The sequence below is a fragment of the Eupeodes corollae genome, chromosome 3, assembly GCF_945859685.1.
Source record: "Eupeodes corollae chromosome 3, idEupCoro1.1, whole genome shotgun sequence".
Classification (NCBI taxonomy): Eukaryota; Metazoa; Arthropoda; class Insecta; order Diptera; family Syrphidae; genus Eupeodes; species Eupeodes corollae.
The window spans coordinates 56,851,345-56,876,391 of record NC_079149.1 but is presented as its reverse complement, the minus strand read 5'-3'; the positions used below and the strand labels follow the sequence as shown (position 1 = coordinate 56,876,391).

The following is a 25,047-nucleotide window of genomic DNA, read 5'->3' as shown; positions in this document are numbered from 1 at the left end:
AGTCTGATTCTAATATTTATACGATGTATTGCCAACTTAAGTCGCAAAGAAATTTTTACTAATTTTGCAAAGAGTTTTTATTTGATATATCTTCGTTTTTCACGAGATATCGAGAATAAAAAATGTATTATTATTAATTTCTTGTAGTATTTATTTTAAAATTTTATGAATAAAATGAGTATTGGATTTATATAAAAGGTTTTTTTTAAAGATGAAATTGATTAAAAGGCAATATCTTTCATGTTTGCCAATAGATACAAGTCGAAGATCAATTTGTACAAACTTTTAGTAGTGTTTTTTTTTTAAATATTGTTTCTACGATTTTACCAAAATAATGGATCGATTAGTATCATATAGTAATCAATTTATTGAAGCAAATTTTTGTCTATAAGACATTGGACGGCTCCAATTGTTGTAAATCAAACTAACGAAAGCCTATCTATGTTTTTTAAAATAATAGGAAAACACGTAATAAGAAATCACTTTAATATTATAAATAGTAGAGGAAAAATTATCGAGACATGTAAGGTAAAGATTCGTAAATAGTAAACTGTTTAAACGCCAAACAAAAAATCCAACAGTTAAGCCTGTAATCCAGCACGCAGATAGAATCCAGTAACCCATTTTTACAATTAAATTTAAGTCTAACTTTTTCACTAAACAGAAAGGTTTATTTCTAGTAACTTCAAACTCCTGTATTCTGCCAGTATGTGTATCAAAAATCAGAAATAAAAACACTGCCCTTATCTTCCTCAAATCATTTGCCATTATGTTAAACTGATAACTAAATGCTTTCCATCTAGCAATCAAATTTCCATAACTGCAACCATATCTCACCAGAACTCAGGGAAAACCACATATAAATAGCCAGAAGAACCATGTAATTGTTTCAGTTACAATTATCCGTGAAGATAAATAATTCATCAAATTAATTACGAGTACGTTAAAGCTTCAAGATTACACACCTTGATTCTTCTTTTCGTTTGTATATTCATACAAATTATATCTTCACTTTGCCTATGTCCATCAGGTGTATTAAGTTTAAAGTAACAATTTTCCGTTGGATTGCAACAGTGCATTGTGTGATACCAATTGAGTTAAAATTCAAAAAGTTCTCACGACTCGTGTTCTTAAGTTCCGCTTTTAAAAAATAACCATTTTATTTTTAATTTAGTCTTTTTTGTTGTCATTTAATTAAGACAAAATATTATCTGTGCAGATAATTGGCAATTTTAAAAGTTCCATATTTAAGTGATCACAAACGTATAGAGTACTGCAATAATTTAATAATATATCACTCGAAAATATAAAAATACAAAAAAAAATTAAATTTAACAAAAAACGGAACTTTAAATAAAAGCGACCAGCAACACTTTAAAAAGATTTCATGTAGAACTGCGTTCACCTATCTATGAAACAAAAACTTTCCGGTTTCTATAGGAAACATATAAAAAATTGAATAAAAAACATCATCCGTATATATGTAGCTATATCATTATCATTGCACTCCACTTAGTAACATTGGGATACAATTTTCAAAAAATCTGAAGTTCCCATATAAAATAAAAACAAAGCGTTAAAAAAGAACAAAAATCGGCACACAAAAGTTTACTTTTACTTGTTTTTGGCAGATGCTCAGAAGTGTCGTTTTTTTATATTTTTCATCTACCGGAAATTGAGGATATAAATTTTCACATTGCATTTTCTCAAAAATTGTTTTTAAACAAAAATAAAAACAAATAATAACAAAGAAACAACAACAAAAACAAAACATAAAATAGGAAGCAACTGCATTTGTCTGGATTTATTGAGCGTACGTTGTGTTAAATACTCTTGTGAGGATATATTTTCCCTTTGCCGAATAACCAATTGAAAAATCGCTTCCATCTGGTGCATGTTCTTATTCCTCACAGATTTCTCTCCTTGTTTTAAAACTACAACATAACATATACAATACATCAGAGTTACAAAAACACACATATCTACCTATACCGAAAATCCAAATAAAAGAGGATATACAATTTGTGAATTTCCGGTGCTGCGAGTTTAACTGCTTCAAGGAACAACATATTCGTACTATAAACAATCTCTCTATACAAAGAACGAGATGGCGGCAGCAGGAGTTCTAAAACTTTGCGATTCGCACAAGTCCTTTGCAATGATAACAAATTTTCTGGTGAGTTTTAGAAAATTCTATGTTTTATTGTACACTGACAAAAAAAAATAACCTAGTAAAAAGTTTTATAGTTTGTCAGTGCATTTAATTAATTGTGATCAATTAAAAAACACTGAATGGAAACATTCTTTAGCACTTATGAAATAGATTTCAGTATACAAACATTTTTTATAATGACTTGTGGTTACCTTTCTAGTCTTAATATTCTCACATCTAACAAGATTCCTTCACATTTTAACAACATTTTATTCTCATACTATTTATAACAATATTTTTTTTTAAATGGCACACAAAAAATGTGTACCAAAAATTACGTATACGCCTCAGTGAACACTTTCTGTTTGATAGTTTTTTTGTTTGTCAAGGCGGTCAGATCACAAGATGCGAAGTTAAAGGCTACTTAACTATTTGCTATTTCAACTAGAAATTTAAATTATCCTGTTTGAAGGTTTTTCGAGTTCAGGGAAGCAATTTCATTTAAAAAAAAAAGGATTTTTATACTTAGGGTACGAATATGCTTTAAAAAGCCTCCATACAGGACTAAGAATTGAATGTTGGCTTACATTAGAAGAAACTTATGTAGCTCAAATTTAATACGAATTTATTCTAATTTGACAAATAGAATAAAATAAATATTATTTCTCAGTGTGTAGAGGTTAATTTCTGTGTGACAAATTAAAGAAATATATTTTGAAGCATATTTTTAAATTTTTAGGAAACACAATTTGTTTAATAATTATATGTTAGCATGTTAAAGGATTTTTAGAAAAAGAAAACGTAAATTATTTATATTGGCGTTTTTTTTTTGTGGAATTCAAAAAGTATGAAAAAAGTCTAAAAATATGCCGAAAATATTATCCAAAAAAATATATTTTTCGTTCTTAAATCATATTAAATTTCGTGATTAACTATTTTCTATAAAGGAAAGATTTTGAGTTTATCATATTCAAAATTCATATTTCTGAAAAGTCTTAAATTTAAAACGAACTTTTAAAATTTGTTCAGTTTTAAATAGGAAATATTTTGAAACTGAAGGGAACTTTGATAGAAAAGCTTTTCAAATATAAATAATAGTTAAGGAAAGTTAAATCTCTTCCTGAGATCCTTGTTAATTACACATTTTTTTTTTTTATCCGATGGAAATCTTCAAAAGACACTCGGTAAGAATCGGTACCGAGTAGTGTGGGACTCTTACCGCACTAAAACCACCGGTGAATCAGGACCAATCTATGAAAGATCGACAAATGATTTTTATTTCTTAATTTTTAAATCGCATTGGGCGAAGTTTAAGGTTATAACAATTTCCCGTAGCTTTTAGCCCATCAGTTCATAAGGCTTGGTTCTTCTTAATCTCCGAACATTGTTTCGTACATTTAATACGGTCTCCATTTCAGAGTTAGTATGACTTTGCAGTCGCTGATTGTGTGATACAGCGTGTTTCTTAACCACTTCTGTAACCATTTCAATTTGAAGGTCACGATATAGATCGCTATTTCTTATATACCAAGGGGCATTTATTGTTCCACGAAGGACCTTGCTTTGGAATTTTTGGATGGGTTCAGCATTTGTTTTCTTTGTACAGCCCCATAGTTGGATGCCATATGTCCAAACGGGTTTCAATACTTGCTTATATAACATTAGTTTGTTCTGGATAGATAGGTCAGAGTTCTTTCCTATTAACCAGTACATTTTTCTGTACTTCAAGTTTAGTTCTTCTCTTTTCTTTTTGATATGTTCTTTCCATTAAAGCTTTGCATCCAAATTCATTCCAAGGTATTTGGCGGTATTGGAGTAAGGTACTTCTGTACTGTTTATAAAAATTAGAACATTGTTTATGTTTTTGTTTGTAAAGTTTATACGTTTGGTACGCCATTTGTGCGTCCAATCACTAACTTTATCGACTGCATTTTGTAATTTTTGTACCAATATTGCAGTATTATCAGCAATGGTGGCCATGATAGCGTTGATGTCCACTGGAATATCCCTTGTATATAACAGATACAGGGTTGGTCCTAGAACACTTCCTTGTGGTACACTGGCTTCAATTTTCTTAAGTTCCGAGTAATTTTGGTCGTACCGTACTCTAAAGAGTCGGTTCGTAACGTAGGATTTCAGTATTTCGTAGTACTGCCTTGGAAAGTCCCTATGCAGTTTGCACTCAAGTCCTAAGTGCCAAACCTTGTCAAAAGCTTGAGCAACATCTAAGAATACAGACGAGCATACTTGTTTTTCTTTAAGTGCCTTTTCCACAACATCCGTAATTCGATGCACTTGGTCTATCGTGGAATGTTTATTTCTAAATCCAAACTGATGGCTCGGAATTAATCTTCTTTCTTCAATTATTTTGCTAAGCCTTTTCAGTAGCAGTTTTTCAAAAACTTTTGCCATGATTGGTATAAGCGATATTGGTCTGTAAGAAAAATTAAGAAAAAATTTCGATTTTCGTTTAAGGCAAAATTGAAATAAAAAACAAAGTCCTTCAATTCCTCCAAACGCAAAAGTAAGAAAATCGTATCAATTACAGACTGGACCTCAATGTCAACAAAAACTGTTATGAGTTATAAATTAAAGGAGTTATATTTCATGTATGTGTCGAAACCTTATAAAAAGTCGGGATTTGTATAAATGTTACATGTTAATGTTATTACATTTTATAATACCAACTTTTGAGTGTTTTAAACGTCCACTGTGTTACAGGTGCTAACTAACTGGGATTTAACCTCCATTATTCAAGTGATTAGCCAACATCGTTTTAAAGTCTTAATGTCAGATTTGGAAAAAACAAATACATATTATTGTAAATGAAAAAATATACTTTTTAATTACTTAAAATTGTTAGTTAAAAAATACAGTGACTAATTATATTAAATTGAAAATTGTAATGGCTAAAGGGAATTGATTTCTTTATTCACATAAAAGAACTAAACATTTCAGGTATTTTTTTGTAATATCGTATAAAATGTTATAAAATTGCAAGTAATTGAACCTTTTAAACTACATCATAGTAGTGATTGAAAAAGTTAATCTAGATTTCAATTATAAGTAATTGTAATAGATTGATCTAGAATTGTTAAGAGTAGGAGTTATAGGCGACGTGATATTGATGGAATTTTATGTATGGGCTGTTCCTTTAAACATTATTTTAATCGTTCACTTGCAAATGGCGAGTTTCTAAATACTTGGAAACGTTCAACAATCCCACCTATTTACAAATCAGGTATTAGGCAAGATGTTTCAAACTATCATCCAATTTGCAAAATTGATTATTCCCAAATTTTTTGAAAAGTAAGTCTACGACAAATTAACTCCTTCTCTTAAAGCAATGATTTTACCATACCAATATGGTTTTGTAGCTGGTAGATCCGCTACAACTAAACTAACTATTTTTAATAATTTAGTCTGGAATGCACTTGAGAAAGGTTATCACTATAATTTTTTGTATACTGACTTTTCGAAAACTTTTGACACAGTCAATCATGATGCTTTACTTTTGAAGACAAATAAAGTAGTTTTTCATTAAATCTTTTTAAAACGGATAAATTCAAACTTAATACTTCGTATAAATAACATTATTTCTTCACCGATTGTATGTTACAATCGGTGTGCCGCAAGGACGGAATCTTGGTAATCTTCTTTTGTTGTTGTTTATAAACCAAATTCCTAAAATGTTTTTAAATTCAAAGTGCTTGATGTACGCAGATGATTTTAAAGTATTTCGTTGAATAAAATCGAAACATGATTGTTTTCTTCTGCAACATGATCTTGACTGTTTAATTTTGAAAATTTCCAAATGCCAAAGCCTAATGTTTTCTCGAAACCGTTGTCCAAATCATTTTAATTATAAACTCAATAATATGCTATTGTCTATTATAACCATTAAAAATGATCTTTGTGTGATTTTTGACAAAAAACTTGAGTTTGTAAAGCATATAGATTTTTTAGTTGCTAACGGTAAAAATTCAATGTTAGGTTTCATATTGCGAAACTCTAAGGAGTTTTAAAATCCACACAACTTAAAGTGTTTATATTTTGCGTTTGTAAGGTCTAATCTTGAATACTGCACAGTATTTTAAGAAACATTTTATACCCTGAAAAATACTTAATCAGGCAATATATTGTTTTTTTTACAATAGCAGTTTGAAACCAAGATGAAAATTTTGGTTAACACTAAATATTTTACCTTCAAAAAATGCTAGAGACTTGAATTAAATTTTATATAATATATTGTAACGTGATATCAAAGAAGTATATTCTTTTGAAAAAAATCCATTTAAAGGTTTTTAAATCAAAAATACTGAAACAAATGTATCACCTCCAAAATTTTACGACTAAAATATGGTTTCATCTCCAAAAGAAGAAGAATAATGTTTTTTACATCTGATCAAATTTTGAGAAAAATCAAATTGACAGTGTTTTTTATAAAAAAATAGAAATCTAAAAAAAAAAACATTACTTTAAGTTGGTAAAACTTGAGTATCGATTCAAATATGTTTTCAAAAACTTGAAATTTAGACTTCAATCTTATTTTATCTTATAAGAAATATTGTTTTCAACATTCTGAAAAATGTTGAGAAAAATCGAATTGACAATTTTTTACAAAAAATAAAAACCTAACAAAAATTAATAAAAGTAAAAAATGATTTTTGACTCAAATATCTTTTCAATGCTTTGAGATATTGACTTTAATTTACTTTTATCTTTCAAAAAATATTGTTTTCAACATTCGATAAAATTTTGAAAAAAATCGAATTGACAGTTTTTTTACAAAAAAATAAAACTCTAAAAAAAAATAGGTACTAAAACTTGGTAAAAATTTACTTTGGACTCAAAAAGTTTTTCAAAAATTAAAAATATTGGCTTCAAGCTTATTTTATTTTAGAGAAAATGTTGTTTTCGATATTCAGTAATTTTTATAAAAAAAAATCCAACAGTCCGTTTTTTCATAAAAAATAAAATCTACAAAAAATTGTACACAAATTTGGTAAAAATTGATGAAATCGACAGACAGGATGAAAAGTTATCAGTGTGGCTCGCATACTAGCCTCTTTTTAACATTTATTGTTATCTGACATATCTTCTTTTAAAAAAAGTAAACATACAATTGAAATTGAACAAAGGTGAAACTTAAATTCAAATTACACTAGTAGACAAAACTACGAGATTATGTCTGTCGCGCCAACAGAGCAATACTTTTTCAAATAATTAAGCTGCCAGAATTCAAATCTTCCCTACAAATATTTCTTTCACATCAGGTTTTTACAATATCCTCCGATACATATGCTAAAGCCAAAGAAAAATGGGACTTTTAAGGCTTATTTAAAATGCAACATATCCTTAGCAATAAATGTTATGATGGTTTTGCAAAATTACAAATCATTGTTTCTAGCGTCAGTTTGGAACATTTACGTAATGAAAATTCTCATAAGTTATAACATAAGTCTTCATTTGACTCTATATGAAGTGAAAAAAACGACGATTTGGTCGTTTTACCTTTTTATGTTTGAAACCGTTTAAGCATTAATATTTCAGGGTTTATTTGAGACATGCAAAATCAAAGAATTTACAAAAAGTTTTCGAAAGTTTTATAGAAAACTTGGAATATTTCAACTGCATATTGAAGATAGAAATTATAGATTGAAGAAACCATTACGAATTTTATTACAAGAAAAACTACTTCATGAATTTAAATAGCTTCAAAAAGTATTTTAAGTGAATATTTCATTTTAACTTTTAGAAATTTTGTCTCAAAACTGTGAGGTTATAGACCAATTTTGGCATCGGATCATAGTAACGAAATGGGCAATTTGCTTACAAGGAACAAAACCTTGCTGATTAGTGTTATTGGCATCCCTTTTTAATGCAAGGTTCTTGCAATTGGTAACTTAGTTTGCATGCAATACATCAGATACTCGAAAACCAGGAATCTTTTAATTTTATTATATTTGTTTTACCCCCGCAAACTGTTCAACTGTTGTTCAATTTTTTCTCTAGAACTGTAATATTTCTATATAACTTAATTGGACTAAAAATATGAAAAAGTAAACTCTTCATTCCAAAAATCTCGCAAAAAAGATAAACTTCAAAACTTGAATTCTTAGGGTTTAAAGAAATTATTACAAAATGTATTAATCTTCCAAAATATCACGTTTACAAAATAATAATAAAGATTTAAAAAATAATAAAATACGGAATGTTTTTTGCATTGATTTCATCTCATTTTTTTAAATGATGAAATTTTCTAAGCGATGGATTGCATACATGAATGTGTCACTGCCTTACATATAAATATAATTGAATTCACTGTTTGATAATTAATTTGTCAACTCAACTTTTAACCATAAATAATTTATAACGCGCACACGATCTGTTAACGGCTATATCCTTGATAGCTTCCTGAATATAGCTACATTAAAAACTTCAACTCATTAATGTTTTGCAGCAGTTCGTTTTTGCTGGGCTACTTACGAACACAATAATAGGGATTGAAAACGTCTATTAGTAATTAATTCACATTGTCTGAATCGGCATTTAAAAAAAACATAAATAACTAAAATATTAAGACTACATTATAATAGTGTATTCTACATGCACCAATAATTTAATAACGACAAGGATTGCAATCTTTGTTATATCAAAAGATTGGTTATTGTTAAATATACCATTAATTTTGTATTGACACAAAGTAAGGCGTTCTTTTACGTCGTCCAAGGCCCACGAAACAAATTGACACGGCTATGGTAAGTTGACCATGATAATAGTTGAATTTCTATTCAGACATATTATGAAATTTTCCGACAAGTTTAGTTTTTCCGACTACACTGCCAGGTTGAATTGGAGATAGCAATCCGTGACTCTGGCACGTCAACAAAAGTTACCATCGTCCAGCCAGAAACAGGCTTAGAAACGATATCGACATCACCAGGAGCGACAAGCTGCACACGATTCGTTCACCCAGATCGAGCAAGCGGCACAAAATCTAGGTCGCAAAGTACATAGTGGCGTCAACAGCAAGAAGAACAATTAGTCAAACAGTTAGGTTAACGGAGCATGAATTTGAAGTCGTGAAATTCTTCAAATACTTAGGAAGAGTCTAGAAATCCAGAAATCTTATAATAACTTCTAAGCTACTGCTGGCAAGGAAGTGGTTCTGCCAGTACTCACATATCGCTTCGAGACCTTTGCGCTTCGTTAAAGACACCCTGACCTCTTAGACGAGCTCTAGAAAAAGGTCTCGCGAAGAATTGTTGGCCCCTTATATGAGGAAGGACGATCCCGGAGACGCGACAATCAAGAACTGAATGTAATCTTCCTCGAAGATGATTTTGTGTCAAAAACTAATATCGGTAGTATCCGGAAGGCTTTACAGGACAGCTAAATATAGTGAAGACCATACTCGGAAAACATTTTTAAGTACATTTTATAGTAGGTGACACCGAAGCAAACTAAGCTGGAGAGATGGCGTAGACCAGGACTCTTAAAGCCTTGGAGTGCGTTCCTGGTTGGCGTCTGCTGGCGATCGCGATAAATGGAGAGATTTGTATAATGCCAGGGGCGTATCCTGGTTGCCGAGCAAATGCTGCTGATGATACAAAAGTTATAATTATGAGTTTGTTAAATTTAACTTGAACGATACTTTTAAAAATGTAATGCAATTAAATTGGTCGTGCAAGAAAAAGTTCAAATTTAAGTATGCATAAACCTTAAACCTGCAGAACTCTTTAAGAAAACTACCTTTTTAAAATGTTCTTGAAATTAATTTTTAAATTTAAGTATTATTACGTTGATTTCATTTAAGAACGAAACAATACTTAATCCGAAATTCAAGGTAAAAATTCAACAACTGCAATGAAAACAACTACAATTTTTAACGAATAAAACCAAATAAAAGATGAAAATCTGACTAAAAGCACTGGAATACAATGCGATTATTAATATAACAATCTTAAAACGTGATTTCCATTTAGATGTTACTTCTTTGAATACACACAGCTTATCCTTCAAAGAATATAAGCCAAAACAAATCTAACAAAAATGAATATGTACAATGTCGGTCTTAAGTACGTTCTTATATAAAAATATAATTCATTACTTCAATAAACTTAAATCAAAACTCACTCAACTTTCAAAATGAAATTCAATTTAAATTAGAAATTCAAGATTTTTCATTTAATGAGATTCTAGTGTTCTATATAAGCTGCCTGGATGACTGATGAGGATGACTACTCTCTTAATCAAACGACATCATCAGTATTATGATCGAAATCAATGCTCTTTCAAATGATGCACCACACCTGCACCTTGAGACTTAGATACCTGAAATGCTATTGAGACTATGAGAGAGAGAAAGAGAGATAAATAGATATTGAATGCAATGCATATAAATTTAAGTTTAAAAAGCTCCAAACACCCATAGTCCCATACATTACAATTTTCGTCAATGCAGTGTGTGTCGTCAACAGGAAATCCTTAATAAATTCTTGGAACAATTCCAAATCCTTGCCATCGTCTGGGTAACTAGTTGTATGCTTCTTTATCCTTATGCTGTGTGTCCTTATACTCGTATAGGTAAACAAATACATAATACCCATCCATAGCCTTCACTTATGATCGAAAAATGTCTCCTCTCTAGAGAAGCTAGCTGAGCTAAGGTGTCCGTCCGTATATTGATTGCGAAAATTTTGAATCAAGGTGAAATGCTGCAATAGACCCACTAACCATATAACCTGCAATCGTAATACCAATATACCAAGTACCAGTTGTCTCTCGTCTAGTCCGTGTCCGTGTCCACGTCCAGATCTACTTGTCCAGTCCTAAATATATCCATCAAGCTCGCATAGTGTGTGCTTAGCTTACCTTTATAACCTTACTATATGCAGGATGAAAAGTCAGCTTTTAGAAAGGTCCACATGCAATGGGCGGAATATTCAAAACACAACTAACGACGACGATTTTTGGCAACCTAATGGGGGACGATCGAAAACCGTAAATTTTTCGATTTTGTTGTTGTCTTTTTTTGGGAAAAGCTAATGCTGATGTTTTCATAGACGATTGTTCAAAGCGAAAATAGTAGTTTTGAAGCAAACACATTAGACATATAACGAGACACACAAAAATACTCAGGAGTCATGCATAAATGAGAAAATAGGAATGTCAGATGAAGCTGAGGCAGCCATTTAAGAGTCTTTTCGTTCCTTGCCTTCGGCTTCGGTCATTGCCATAATAGTCGTCGACGCCTCCATTGAAGGTTTGTATGTCTGCTAACAACCAGTCCAATAACATTTCCCTCAAAACATTTGTTGGTAAATCGAAGTGGTGCGGAGCGGTGTGGTGAAGACTGAACTGAAGAGTCACTTTTATAGTGCAGTTTAAGTCGTCATCATGGAAACATGAAAGGATATAAAAGATCCACTGTCCCGTCTACATCGAATGTATACTTAACTAGTTGGAGCTGGATGAGTGTGCGGTGTTGTTGCTGGTGTTGGCTCTGCCTCTGATAGTTCTGGATCTGGATGTGGCACTGTCTGTATGATGACTGCTGAGTGCTGATGGGTTGGGGGTTATCTAACTTTTGGTTTCCACAGACGATATAAACTCTTTTGCAATTATTGCTGCAATTGGTTTTTGCAACCATGGCAACACTAACAAGCAAGCATCCTGCATCCTGGATCCTTCATAATGCATATACATATACAAATCCACTCAACGTCCACAAGAGAAGATGCACAATTGCGATTAAATTGTGTACTTATCCTTGCGCGGCGATTTAAGGACATTAAATTGGCGTCATATTTGCATATTATCAAGTTGCTGTTATCTTTTTGAAATTTCGCAATTATTTCGTTGGTCCTTCTGTCTTTCGCCTTTTACGTTGCGCTATATGACGACCGACCAACAACTGACGTCCTCGTACTCTGTACCTCTTTTTGTTTCACGGCTTTTCTTGGACTGGCGGTGGCGGTGCCTGGCCGGTTGGTAAGTCCTTTGGGGAATAAAGCGAAGGGGAATTGTTTAGTTCAGTTTTGTGTGGAAGAGGCGTTGAATTAATTCAATTACTCGACTCGCTGTCGTCTTCCTCGTCTTGGTCCTCGTTCTCGTCCTGGATTGGCATGGCGTTGGATGTGCCTTTTTATTGTCTTTCTATCTCTATCTCTATTCCTCTTTATCGGTCCTAGTTGAAACGCGAAGAGGACTAACTTGTTGTTGACATTTAAATGCATTTAATTTGCAATATTTTCACGGCTATCTCTGTGTTATATACTCATTTAGATGTTGGCCTTTTCCTCATAGCGTGAACGAAGCTAAAAGCAACAAACTGTAAAAGGACGAAGGCTAGCATATTTTTGGTGGAATCAATTAAGATGAAGGTGGCGATTTCGTGGGAAATAATTGGGTTCATTAGTTTGGAGATTAAATTAGTTTGGTTGCCGGTTTTCAGTTCGCAGTTCCCCTGTGTACTGCGCCGGCCGTGCAATGGTGAAGTAGGTACCTAACCTACCCGAATTGTCATTAGGGACATATTTTGCGTTCTAATCAGTGCGAGATTTGTTGTAAAATGAAGTTAGTATGAAAATTATAATAATTCTAAGAAATATAGGAAAAGTTGAATTTTTGTAGGATTTTAATAGGATTAGAAAGTTTTGGTCACTGTGACGGCGGCGCGGCGGCGTGGCGGCACAGTTATATTGGTTTATACTAAGATCGTGGTAGGAAATATTGTAATGAGTTTTAGATGTTTTGTTATACTAAGTGTGACATACTTAATTAGTTTTTGCAACCACAAGCTCTTTGGTCTTTGGAATTATTTTATTTTTCAAACTAATTCGAAATTCATGGACTTTTCTTTTGGCCCTTTGGGAGTTAGTTTTCTGATTAGAACTTAAAGTTTTAGCTTTATGAAATGTCCTTCGTTTGAATTCCAATCAGATTTTATGAAATATTATTTTAAGAAAATTAGTTTTTTGATAGATAAAATGCGCACGACTGGTAACCACTTGTATACCTAGATACTTGATGTTTCAAGGCTATGAAGTAATTACATTTTTGCAATTACATCATAAGTCTACTTTTAACTTGACCAAAAAAACAAGGTCGAATATTTTATGTATGTTTTTCTGCAAGATTAAATGAACCGTCCAAAAAATAGACACACTTGAATTAAATTTCAATGAACAATGCCTTTTTATACTTAACACGCATATAAAATTTCAGTATTATTTTTATAAAGAATTTTGTTTTTGTTCACTGAAAATGTTTACTATAAGATAAAGGACCAGGTATTTAGAACTAATTCAAAATATCAATTTGGTTCCATAAGAACCACAAGGCTTTAAAACAAAAATTGAACACATTGACGGTTAACTGTTGATAGAAATAAAAACGTATTTCTGTTTCAAAATTAGAAAACGCACATTTTTTGCAGCTTATAAAAGTTAAAAAAATTATTTTATATATTTTAACTATCAAATGACAATGTTGTTAAGAAATATTGTACAGATTGTTTATTAATTATAATGACTATAAATAAGGTTAAGACTTTTTTTCAAGCAAATAACATACACTGCCAATCACTAGGATGAGGTCACATATTTTTCAACCGATTTTCGTTCTTTATACCTGCTGGAAATTTCGTACCAATAAAAATTAACTACATTTGAGTAGGTAGATATTTTCTTCAAAAAAAGTAATAAAATTAAGAGCTACTTAAAAACATTATGAAAAAGTGCGGATGAGGCCACATGAAAAATCTTATAAAATATCAAAAAAATGAAAGAAATGTTTACAGTTTTTGGTTTTCAAACATTTATTTATTAAGTTTTTCTCAATTAATAATGAGTATTCCCCCCATTTTTCGATATGACCTCTATTAGACGGTTTGGAATGGAATTATAAAGTTTTTTTAAATAGTCAAGTGAAATCTCGTCCCAGGCATCACGGATAGCTTCAATTAAGGAGTCCTTGTCTTCAAATTGTCTACCGCCTTCATAAACTTTTCGAGATAGCCATGCCCATACGTTTTCGATTATGTTCAAGTCCGTTGAATAGGAAGACCATGGCAAAAGCTCTACGTTTTCTGATAAAATCAAGCTTTTGACAACCCTGGAAGTGTGGATGGGGGCATTGTCTTGTTGGAAAATCCAAAGCAGAGGTCCAAAAATATTTTTCATCTTCGGAAATGAGCGTTCCAACAAGTATTTGTAGCTGTTTCCGTTCATTGTTGGAGAAAGAAACTCCAATTCGATTTTGCCATAGTAGGTGATAGCTCCCCACACCATAACACCTGATGTACGGCTGTGATGTCTTCCCAAAATTAGTTCCTCTTTTCTTAAATCATGGAAATAAAAGTTGTAACCATCGGGGCCGTCAAGGCTAAGCATTTTTTCATCCGAAAAGACGACGCGTTTCCATTGACTGCTCCAAGAGGCATGTTCTGCTGCAAAGTTCATTCGCAGCTCCTTGTGTACTTGCTTTAGAACAGGTTTCTTTTTGAGTTTTCTTCTCTGGATAGTACCATCTTTTCTTATTATCCTTCGGACTGTCGAAATGCTGGCTGATACTCCGCTTTTGGACCTTATTTTAGTAGCTGATTGAGTAGAATTTAAAGCAATACGTAAAATTAACCGTTTTTTTAGGGATGTTGTTGCTTAGGCTGTGCGTCCTTTTTGGTTTTTCATAGTTTTGAGGATCAGCAAGATAGTTGTTTACAACTGTCTTACTTCTGTTCAGCTTCCTTGCTATTTCTCGGCTTGAGAGTCAAATTTCCTTGAAAGCATCAATTTGTAACCCAAATTTTGAAAAAAAAATTGCTGATCTGAACTTCTACAACGAAATATTCGCAATGGCCTCATCCTAGTGACTCCCTTTTTTATATCCTTTTTAGGTAGCTCATTCATTAATGTAGGGAAATTCCAACGGTCTTTTCTAATTAACCCTATATTTGTATCACTTTGTCTTAAGAAAATTTGTACCTACTCTCATGTAGTAAAATTTTCGGGGTTAAACAAATTCCAACAGGTATCGGACCGAAAATCGATTGAAAAATATATGGCCTCATCCTAGTGATTGGCAGTGTATAATAATTTTCGAAGTTTCGAAAGTTACGCTGTTCTCTTCATAGAAATTTTGTCTTGGCGGTTGATTAAGACTATATAAAGATTTTTGCAACAAAAAGGTTCTTTGTTTTAATTAAGTGGTAATGATTTATTTTTATTAACGCAGACATTTTCTACATAAATTTACGCCCATGTTACGAATTTGGATCAAAAGTTAATTGAAATAACTTTTCAATTTCACGTGAAATGAAATTGCATGTTCTTTAAATCGATCGATTTCAAAAACTTCGTAATTTCTTCAAACTGTCAGAACTGAAGGACCATCCATTTTTATTTTATATCTGAAGTAAAATGTTTGCTGTTTCGAAGATGGGTGCAATATTATTGACAATCTTGAATAAAAAAAGGAAGCAGAATTCAAGAGAAGAAATAAGAAGACGAATTTGGCGAGACAAATCAAATATATTGAATTTAATTGATACAATGTAAGTATGTAAAAGTTATTTAGAATTGTTCAAATAAAAAATGTGAATTCTTGATTTTCAAAGACGCTTTTTTATACGTTCTAAGGGAAATAGAACCTTTCATAAAACCTTAATCGATTCCTTCAATTCAAAAACTTGCTGCAACCATCCAGTTTCTAGCAGAAGCAAGCTATCAAAGATTAATTCACAGAATAAAAAAATGTAATTTGAAAGTGTTCAAAAAATGAAACAAACCGAAATACAGGAAATCCATTTCCTAGTTCGAAAATGCGATTCACAATAGCGAATTGTGAAACACCCAAATTCACAAAGTGTATTCACAATAAGTGAAATGCAGAACATGGGCATTAAATTGTGTTTTAAGTTCGACCAATGTTCTTTTAGCAAAATTTAATTTGTATTTCATACCATCAACATACATATTTAAACCCTAACCATTTCAAAAGATCATTTTATTTTGCATTTTCCACTATTTGTCCTTTAACTCTAACGCCAAGATATGATTTTTTTTAAATTGTCAGTGACTTCAAAAACCGTAGATTCAGAATCACGGTATAGTAGGTAGAAATAGCGATCTTAAGGCAACCTAGCCTGAGATCCAATTAGCGCGGTAGTGCGCCGCCGTTTTGATACCAAAAACTCGTTTGGCCTGTGATATAAAGGGAAAGATTTATAGAGAAGCTTCATAGCGATTATGTTAGAGCCATTTTGTCGCATTGAGAAAAAAGATTAGGTCTCTAATCTTTGTCTCAGATAGCTCATCAAGTTCGTGAAAGAATGCTTTTCAAAAGAATTTCATTCTAGTGTTTGCCAAAGCAGGACATTTGCAGAGGATATGGAATATCGTTTCACTTTCTCTTTGGTCACTACAACTACGGCAAAAGGTGTTGTAGGAGATACCCAACTTCTCCGCTTGAACTCCTATAGGCCAATTCCCGGTACAAACCGCAAACAATCCTGACTATGTCTTGCCTTGGCCTGCATAGAAGATCTTTTGTACGGGTTTTGTTATAGGTGGGCCATATCTTCCTAGATATAATGCAGTTGGGTGAATTGTTTCACCTTCGGTTTGATTCACTTTGGTTGATAGAAAAGTCTTTAACCTTCACAGCGCCAAGAGGAATGTTAACCATTTCCGCAAGTGAGCTATGAAGGGCCGATCCTTACCTGGCTAGCTCGTCAGCCCGTTCATTTCCCACGATACCACTATGGTCTGGAACCCATATCAGGGTGACACCGAGGTTAATATTCAGGCTCGCAAGCTCATCGCGACATTGCTGGACCAATTTAAATGAGGACGTGGCCGAGTTAATGGCTTTGACAGCTGCCTGACTGCCTGTAAAGATAGCCGCATTTCGGTTTTGGTTTGGGTATTGTTTAAGTATCTTACATGCCTCCCTTATTGAAAGCAGTTCAGCCTGAAAAACGCTAGCAAATTGTGGAAGCCTAAAGGATTTGGCTACATTTAGGGACTCAGAAAAGATCCCAGAGCCAACTCCGCACTCCATCTTTGAGCCGTCAGTAAAGATGGTTGTGTCGAAACCTATCGACACGATGTCATCCTCCCAATCATCTCTCGATGGGAAAATAACCTTAAAACCCTTACTAAGGTGGAAATTAGGAGTGCAGTAGTCAGTGTCTACCGAAATAATATCTGAGGGAATCAATTTCGTTGTGTTGCTGTTACCATAAGGTTTTGACAACCAGCTGTTTGATTCCTTCAGCCTAATAACGCTGCAGGAAACTATGTATTTAATAAAAAGGTCGATTGGTAGAAGAACCAAAATAACGTTTAAGGCGTTCGTTGGGCAAGCACGTATGGCCCCTGTGGTGCCCACGCAAGCTGTTCTCTGAAACCTTCTTTAGCTTATCAATATTATAGGCTTTGCTAAGAGCAGGCTACCACACAATCGAACCATATGTTAAGATTGGACGTACTACGGCTGTGTACGTTCATTAAATCAGCTTCGACTGAAGTCCCCACTTTTTGCCGAAAGTTTTGATGCAGGCGTAGAAGGCAACATACTTCTTCTTAGTTTCCACTTTAGTTTAGGGTCGAGTATGATTGCCAATTATTTTGCACTAGAAGACAATGATAGGATTTGACCGATGAGTCGAGGTAGCGTGAAGGGCGGTACTTTAGTTTTCGTGGTTAACTTTATTTTGGTTAACTTCTAGTCCACAACTCGTGGCCCAGTTTCCAACTTTCTTCAAAGCTGAGTTCACAAAGGTGTACTTTCCTGACACCAATAGCACGCCTTCACTTCACATCTCTCTAATTTAACGAGAATTGTATCCATGACCAGAAGCCATAGAAAAGGCAAAAGGACACCACCCTGGGGTGTTGCGATTGTATTGCCTAGAGTGGCTCGTATCTTCCTACCACTCAGCATGGAAATAATCCATTCTCGAATCTCGGTATAGATCGCAACACAAATAAAATACCAATTATACGCTTTTGAACAAAAAAGAAATGCGAGATTTTTTCAATATTTTCTCATGATTAAACACACCTTATTATTTTTGGATTTAAAATTGATTTATACGAATACAAAAATCAACGCAATCTACATACATTAAAATGAGCTCGTAAATTTAAGACTAAAATTTTCAAATCCAGGAAGACTTAAATTGTAAAATAAATAAAATTAACTGAAAAATCTTTACGTGTTGAATTTGGACTTTATTTCTTCATGATGATGTTTCCAACATCTCAGCAATTTTGTATTATTATTGGTATTTTGCCTAAGCTAATTTTCTGTTTAATTCAGCTGTACGAACAAGCTTGTGTTGTCACTTTGTATTAAAGCCTATTTAAAATGAATCGCATGTTTTACTTCAATCAAAATTAATGTTTAAATTTCTAAAACTAATTAATTTATACTAAAACAAGTTATTTATAAATTCTTTGAATGTTAAATAAGCTAAAATTAAGAAGAACAAAAGTACGCATACGCCTAAGTACACCAAACTTTTTTCTTTATATGAAGTGCCCAGGATCGCTTTCAGAACCTTAAACATTGATGGAGTCGTTTGCATATTTATATATTTGACATAAATAATTTATTTAAAAATATATTATAATAACATCGATGTTTTTGACATTTGATACTTCTTGAAACCGCTTGCTTATAAAAAAGAGTAACTTAAGTTATTTTGTGGCACATATCATGATTTCCTTAAATCTTTTTATGTAGCATTACAGTTCAAAAGTATGACTCTTAAATCAGAAATATTCGACAATAAAGCTCATTATTTGTTTATCCTGTTAATTGATTTTTGAAGTGTTTTTGTCACTTTTTAATGACGATGTCCTTAGTGTCTGTATCCATTTTTATCGATATGGGATTTTTGATGATTTGTGTGTCCACTCTGACTGAACAGTAAGACTTGTTTCCCAATCCCTAATACATTCTTAATAGAACAACTTTTTAAGAATAAGCGAATAATTGTGAATAGTATGGATAGCTTTTCTAATTCTTAAAAACTGGAGCTACATTTTTAAAATTCAACTTTATTAGTTCAATAATAGTCTCATAGTAGTACCCGTGTCGTAATGGTTAGTACATAGGTCTGTCATGCTAGAGGTCTTAGGTTTAATCTTTGCTTGTGCCAATTACAGTTTTTTTTTACTGGTACTGTCTCTTGCTTAGAAAACCGCTTTATCCTTGAAATGACTCGCACGCAGGAATTTTTTTAAATTGCAAATCACTAGCACCTAGTTCTTAAGGAACTGTTCCACAAAAAACATGTGCAACAATAGTAAATTTATAAATTTTGTTCTCAACTTTGAAGAAATTCAAACTAAACATGATAAACATTTACTCATTAAATTAAAACATTTTAAAATGTTTAGTATGCCTGATGCGCCTTTTATTTATAAATTTCAGATTTTCTGATTTCGAATACTTTAAAAAAAAACCTTTTATCTGAAAAATGCAGCTTAAGTTCTCTTCATCATTTTGGTTCTTTTCACCAAGTTTAATTAATTTACTATTTGAAGCGAATCCACCAAAAGCGTTTCTTCCTCAAATTCCAAACCGATGCAGCCTTGAAAATTTATTATTTTCAACTGCTTCAACAATCAAGTCTATATTGCAGGAGTTTCTTGTGTGTACATTTACTCTCTACGTGTAAATGTTTCAATGGAAATAAGGACAAAACTTATGAATGGAGGCAAATTAAACTGTGGTTGGGATAAAAATAATGTTTTTGTCCATTAAATATTGTTCACTGTAATATAAAAACAAATATTTTGTCTACCAATTTTCACTCAAAGTTTGGATATTAACCGCAATATTTAAACATTTCAGAAAATAACAAGAAAACCACTACTGCTACACCATTTTGATCTTATTTGAAATTTACGTATATTTTGGGTAATGTTTATAATATTGGGTTTTCAAAAATATATATCTGTTAACATATTGATTTTACTGTGTTAAAAATTTAAGGAGAAAAAAAAGGATTCATGGGAAGCCTTTGCGTGGTTTCCCGTGAAAAACAAATGAATGTTTAAAGCCCCATAAATACCAATCACACTAAAAAAACAGAGATGAAATAAGAAAATTTCGTCATAAAATAATCATATTTCTAATTACTCGTAACTTTGATTTATGGATTGATAAATTAATAATTGATTGCATTAAAATTCGCATAAATATTCAACATGATATTTTATCGAACAAAGCTTTGGCCAATTTTTCGGTGAATTTCAGCATCTTCAATGCAATCAAGAAGCGCGAATTGTTCTATTTCTACTAATGGCGTATTTTTACTTATCAAATATTGTAAGATAAATACTTCAAATATGACAAAGCCGAAATGTTGGGCCATTGAAAATGAAACCTCTTATTGAAAAATTCCTTTTCCTCAAAATAAGTACAATTTTTTTACTGCTGTTAATAAAAGTTCTTTTATATATTTTAAATTACAACAGTCTATGCACATATACGTATGTATGTACTGTACATATGTATATAGCAAGTTCAAAATAAAGTTAACAAATTCCTTTAATAGGTAAATGCACAAAGTTTATATAATTAATTGGATACGTTCAGATTCAAGTAATTTTATGTTGTGGCTTTGAGAGGGTTGATGTTGTGATTTGTGTGTCTGAGACTTGGTTTAAATCACTAAAGAGAAAAAATAATAAAATAAATGTTTGTCGGTGATGCGATAGATGTGTGGTGAGAATTTGTTTACCTAAACTTTTTCTACTTGATTTGTGTTTGCCCTTATTGTGGTGGAATAGCGTCTGCTTGGTTTGGTTTGATTTTGCCCTTAATTGTGGTGGAATGACTTTGAAATTTTCATTTATATTTGAAAAATTGATATCGTTTCATTCCGAACCTAATATTTATTAAACTTTATATTTTTTTACCGGACCGTGGTCAATAAAGGCTTTAGTGGTTCTAAGCCTCCATTTGTTGGGATTATAAAAAATATGCTGGGGATCAACTTTTTAAGAAAACCATAAATAATGTGAGCCATATGAAACAAACTATGTTAATTAATAATACGAGGGTTGTTCTGTTTATTTTCGGCCTTAAAATGATAACACAACATTTAAAGCACCGAAAATCACTAATTTCTTCGTCTTTTTTTTAAGAAAATTTTTGTCTTCAAAGCTTAAAACCACATACTTAATTTGCTTTAAAACTTGCTGCCAATAAAAGCTTTCATATTCGTTTTCACACTCTGGTCCCTACTCTTTGGAACAACAAAGCATTTTACAAAGGGTAGTTATAAAGGTTTTTAAAACTTAATTCTATCCAGTATCAGTAAAGTGAGATAAAATCTCTTTGCAACTACCTATGAGTGGCACTTGCATCAAGGAAACTAAACGTACTTCTGAACTTACTGCAATCAATAAAACATATATGAGTCTTGAGTATAAATCTCATCTCTGGGTTTTGCTCCAGTAACTAACTTAAGCCTCCTAGAAAGTATTTAAAAAAAAAGAGTTTTAAAATGATTAGTGACAGTAACATTCTTCACTCATTTACGTCACGCGCACATCGTTGTAAGGTTTCTTGCCTCACCTGCTTTTACCGTTGATCAAACGGATTTTGGCCTAGCGAAATAGCTAGTTCCTTTCCTTAAACAATTTAACTTCAAGCTTCTAAGAATACTGATCAGTTTAACCATGAGTCTAACTTCGTCGTACTATGAAGCTCAGATATTAGTTCTTTAGCCGTACTATATGAATGTGGAATGCCTAAGAACACTTTGTCTTTACCTACCTTTGTAATCTTCAAAAATTCAAAACCAACACCGACTTTTTCTTCCTGCCAAACCATCCCTTTTTTTCCTAATGCTAAGGGGTTTAAACTACTACAGAGGCACCAGTCTCCTTAACATTGACTATAAGATCCTCTCTGCCGTATTATGTGAACGTCTGAAGCCGTTCGTCAACAACCTGATTGGTCCTTATCAGTGTGGCTTCAGACCAGGAAAGTCCACTGTCGACCAAATATTCACACTACAGCAGATCTTGGAAAAAACCCAGAGGCTTCAAATCGATACCCACCATCTCTTTATCGATTTTAAAGCCGCGTATGACAGCATCTATTGGGAAGAGCTCTGCAGAGCAATGTCTAGTTTTGGAATCCCTGTCAAACTTATCCGTTTGTGCAGAATGACGATGGAGGATACACGCTGCTCTATCGAGGTCGGAAAAGATCTTGCCGATGCATTTGATGTCAAGGCGATGCACTGTCATGCGCCTTCTTCAACATCGTTCTGGAAAGAATTTTGCAAAACTCAATCGTCAACACTATAGGCACAATCTTCCAAAGGTCCATCCAATTACTCGGATACGCAGATGATATTGACATAATTGGAAGATCAAAGCGTGATGTCAGTGGAGCGTTTTTGAGCATTGCGACGGAAGCGAAGAAGATGGGTTTAGTGGTCAATGAGGGCAAGACCAAGTATATGCTGTCATCAAAAAAGGACACTGAACGACGACGTATTGGACAAAACGTCACCATGGACGGCTATAACTCTGTGGTACTTAAGGACTTTGTCTACCTAGGCACCGCTATTAATGCAGATAACGACACCAGCGCTGAAATCAAACGAAGAATAACTCTTGCAAATCGCTGCTTCTTTGGACTTAGAAGGCAATTGAAAAGTAAAGTCCTCAATCGAGCATCTAAAAAAATCACCATCTATAAGACACTCATCATCCCGGTTCTCATTTATGGCGCTGAGGCCTGGACCCTGTCAAAGAAAAATGAGAGCGTCTTCCTGTGATTTTTCGTCCCGTACGCATAGATTGTGAATGGAGGAGAAGTTATGACGACGAACTGTAAGGGCTGTACAGCGACACTGACCTAGTTAGCAGAATTAAAATCCAACGGCTTAGATGGCTGGGTCATGTAGAGCGGATGGACATCAACGCACGCTCCAGCCCGGAAGGTCTTTGAATTCAATCCCGAGGGACGGCGCAGTAGAGGAAGACCGCGACTCAGGTGGCGCACACAGGTGGGTGAGGACCTCAACCAACTAGGCGTGCGAAACTGGAGACAGCTAGCTAGGGACCGAGCTGGCTGGAGACGTATGTTGGTTGAGGCCCAGGTCCACCCCGGACTGTAGCGCCACCTTAAGTAAGTAAGTAAAGGGTTTAAAACCCTTTGAGTGTGAGCTAATTAAAAAAAATAAAAACACAATTATGGGTTTATTTAATTTTGAAACAGTTCCACCAAATGAAATTGAGTTTGCGAAAACTCTATTTTAAACCATATAAGAATTTTTTGATAAATTTATAAATCAAGTTGAATGGGACTATATCTTAGTTTTTCCTTGCGGTTAAAATTTTAAACTTAATTATTACCTTTTATCCACAAAAATAATATTACAATATTTTGGTTATGCATAATTAAATTCGTTTTGTTCTTAATTAATTTGCTAATTTTTGTTAGAGTAAATTTAACCAAATTTAATTGAATTTACTTTAACTTAAATAACTTAAACAAAAGCATTTGATTACTCTTTCGTTCTACTTTTTCCATTTGCCATACCGCCTATACTTAATCAAACAAAAGTCAATTCCGGAAGTGAAATCTTTACCGCCAGGTCTTTTTAAAGAAGCACAAGAAGAAACGATATCAGACACCTTGACTACATTAAATCTACCTTATACCTATATCCAACACAGGAATTCTAAATCAAACTTTTAATACAAAGTCCCACCTCTGGGCTATTCTAACACTCATCCTGGCACTAGCCTCTTTCTTATATGAACTTCAACAAAATTAACAGGCCGTTAGTTGGCAAGATGTGGGTAATGGTGATGATGCTACTATCATTACGTTAGAGATCCTCTAGGGCTTATAGCCTAAAGATTACAAACCCAGTTCTCTACATTATACATTCATACAAACAAACAAAAAAGGAACGTACACTTACGAGTATGTATGTATGTATTGTCTATCCAACTAAAGGTACCTATGAGTATATGTATGTTTAGAAAAACAAAAAAAGATACAAAAATAAACCTTATCCTTCTTACATTGCTCGAAAATTTGCCAATTTGGAATCAGCCATACGTTTTACAAAAGGATGATGATGTTTCTTCTGCTTCCTGATACTCTAATATACAGTACATACATATATGTATGTACTTTACACATATTGCCATCATATGTACCTATAAGAACATAAGTATAGTTGTTGATGATGATGGTGATGATGGCAATGATGATCCTTAGATCTACGAGGACATACTGGCATGTGTAACACTCGGAATCAACAAAACTCCATCTCGAAGTAATTCAGTATTCTGTTCCCCATTCGGACTCTTCTAATGGCGTATTCAATTTCAAATGGCATTTGGAATTCTTTTCACAAACACACTCCTCTTCAAGGTGAACTTATGGAGTAATGTGACCATTTGTCCTGTATTTTGTACTCATATACAATACCATATAAACTATTGTGGTTGTAATGTATGTATGTAATGTATGGTAACATTTATCTAGGACAAATTATTTTTAACAGTCAATAAAACATTGTTCTTTATTCATTTTAATTTTAAACTATGTTCTTTTTTTATTTTTAAAATTGCTCTTTAAATTTATATGTCGTGCTCTGATGCTTTTTCAAAACCATCCCATCTTAAATATTTGAGACAAAAATTATTTTTTAAATCAAAAAGAAATATTTTTTAAATAAAGCTTAGAAAATAATTTTATACATTGTGAACTGCCTGTAGATTTTTTTTCAAAATCTTTTTGATATACTGTTTTATTTGAAATATTAAACATTATTAAACATTTTGAACATTTATCGTATGTCATGCAAGTGTCTTTCGTCGAGTTGCATGCACTGT

General features: G+C 32.8%; 1 protein-coding gene across 1 annotated transcript in view; it reads left to right on the top strand.

Moving 5' to 3' along the window:
* Positions 1 to 910: 910 nt before the first annotated feature.
* LOC129949514 (uncharacterized) overlaps positions 911 to 25,047 on the top strand; it is a 348,729-nt gene continuing 324,592 nt past the window's right edge. Inside the window, exon 1 of the mRNA XM_056061029.1 lies at positions 911 to 2,176. Within this exon, the coding sequence (XP_055917004.1) occupies positions 2,108 to 2,176 (69 nt within the window). The 5' untranslated portion in view covers positions 911 to 2,107. The remainder of the gene's footprint in view (positions 2,177 to 25,047) is intronic.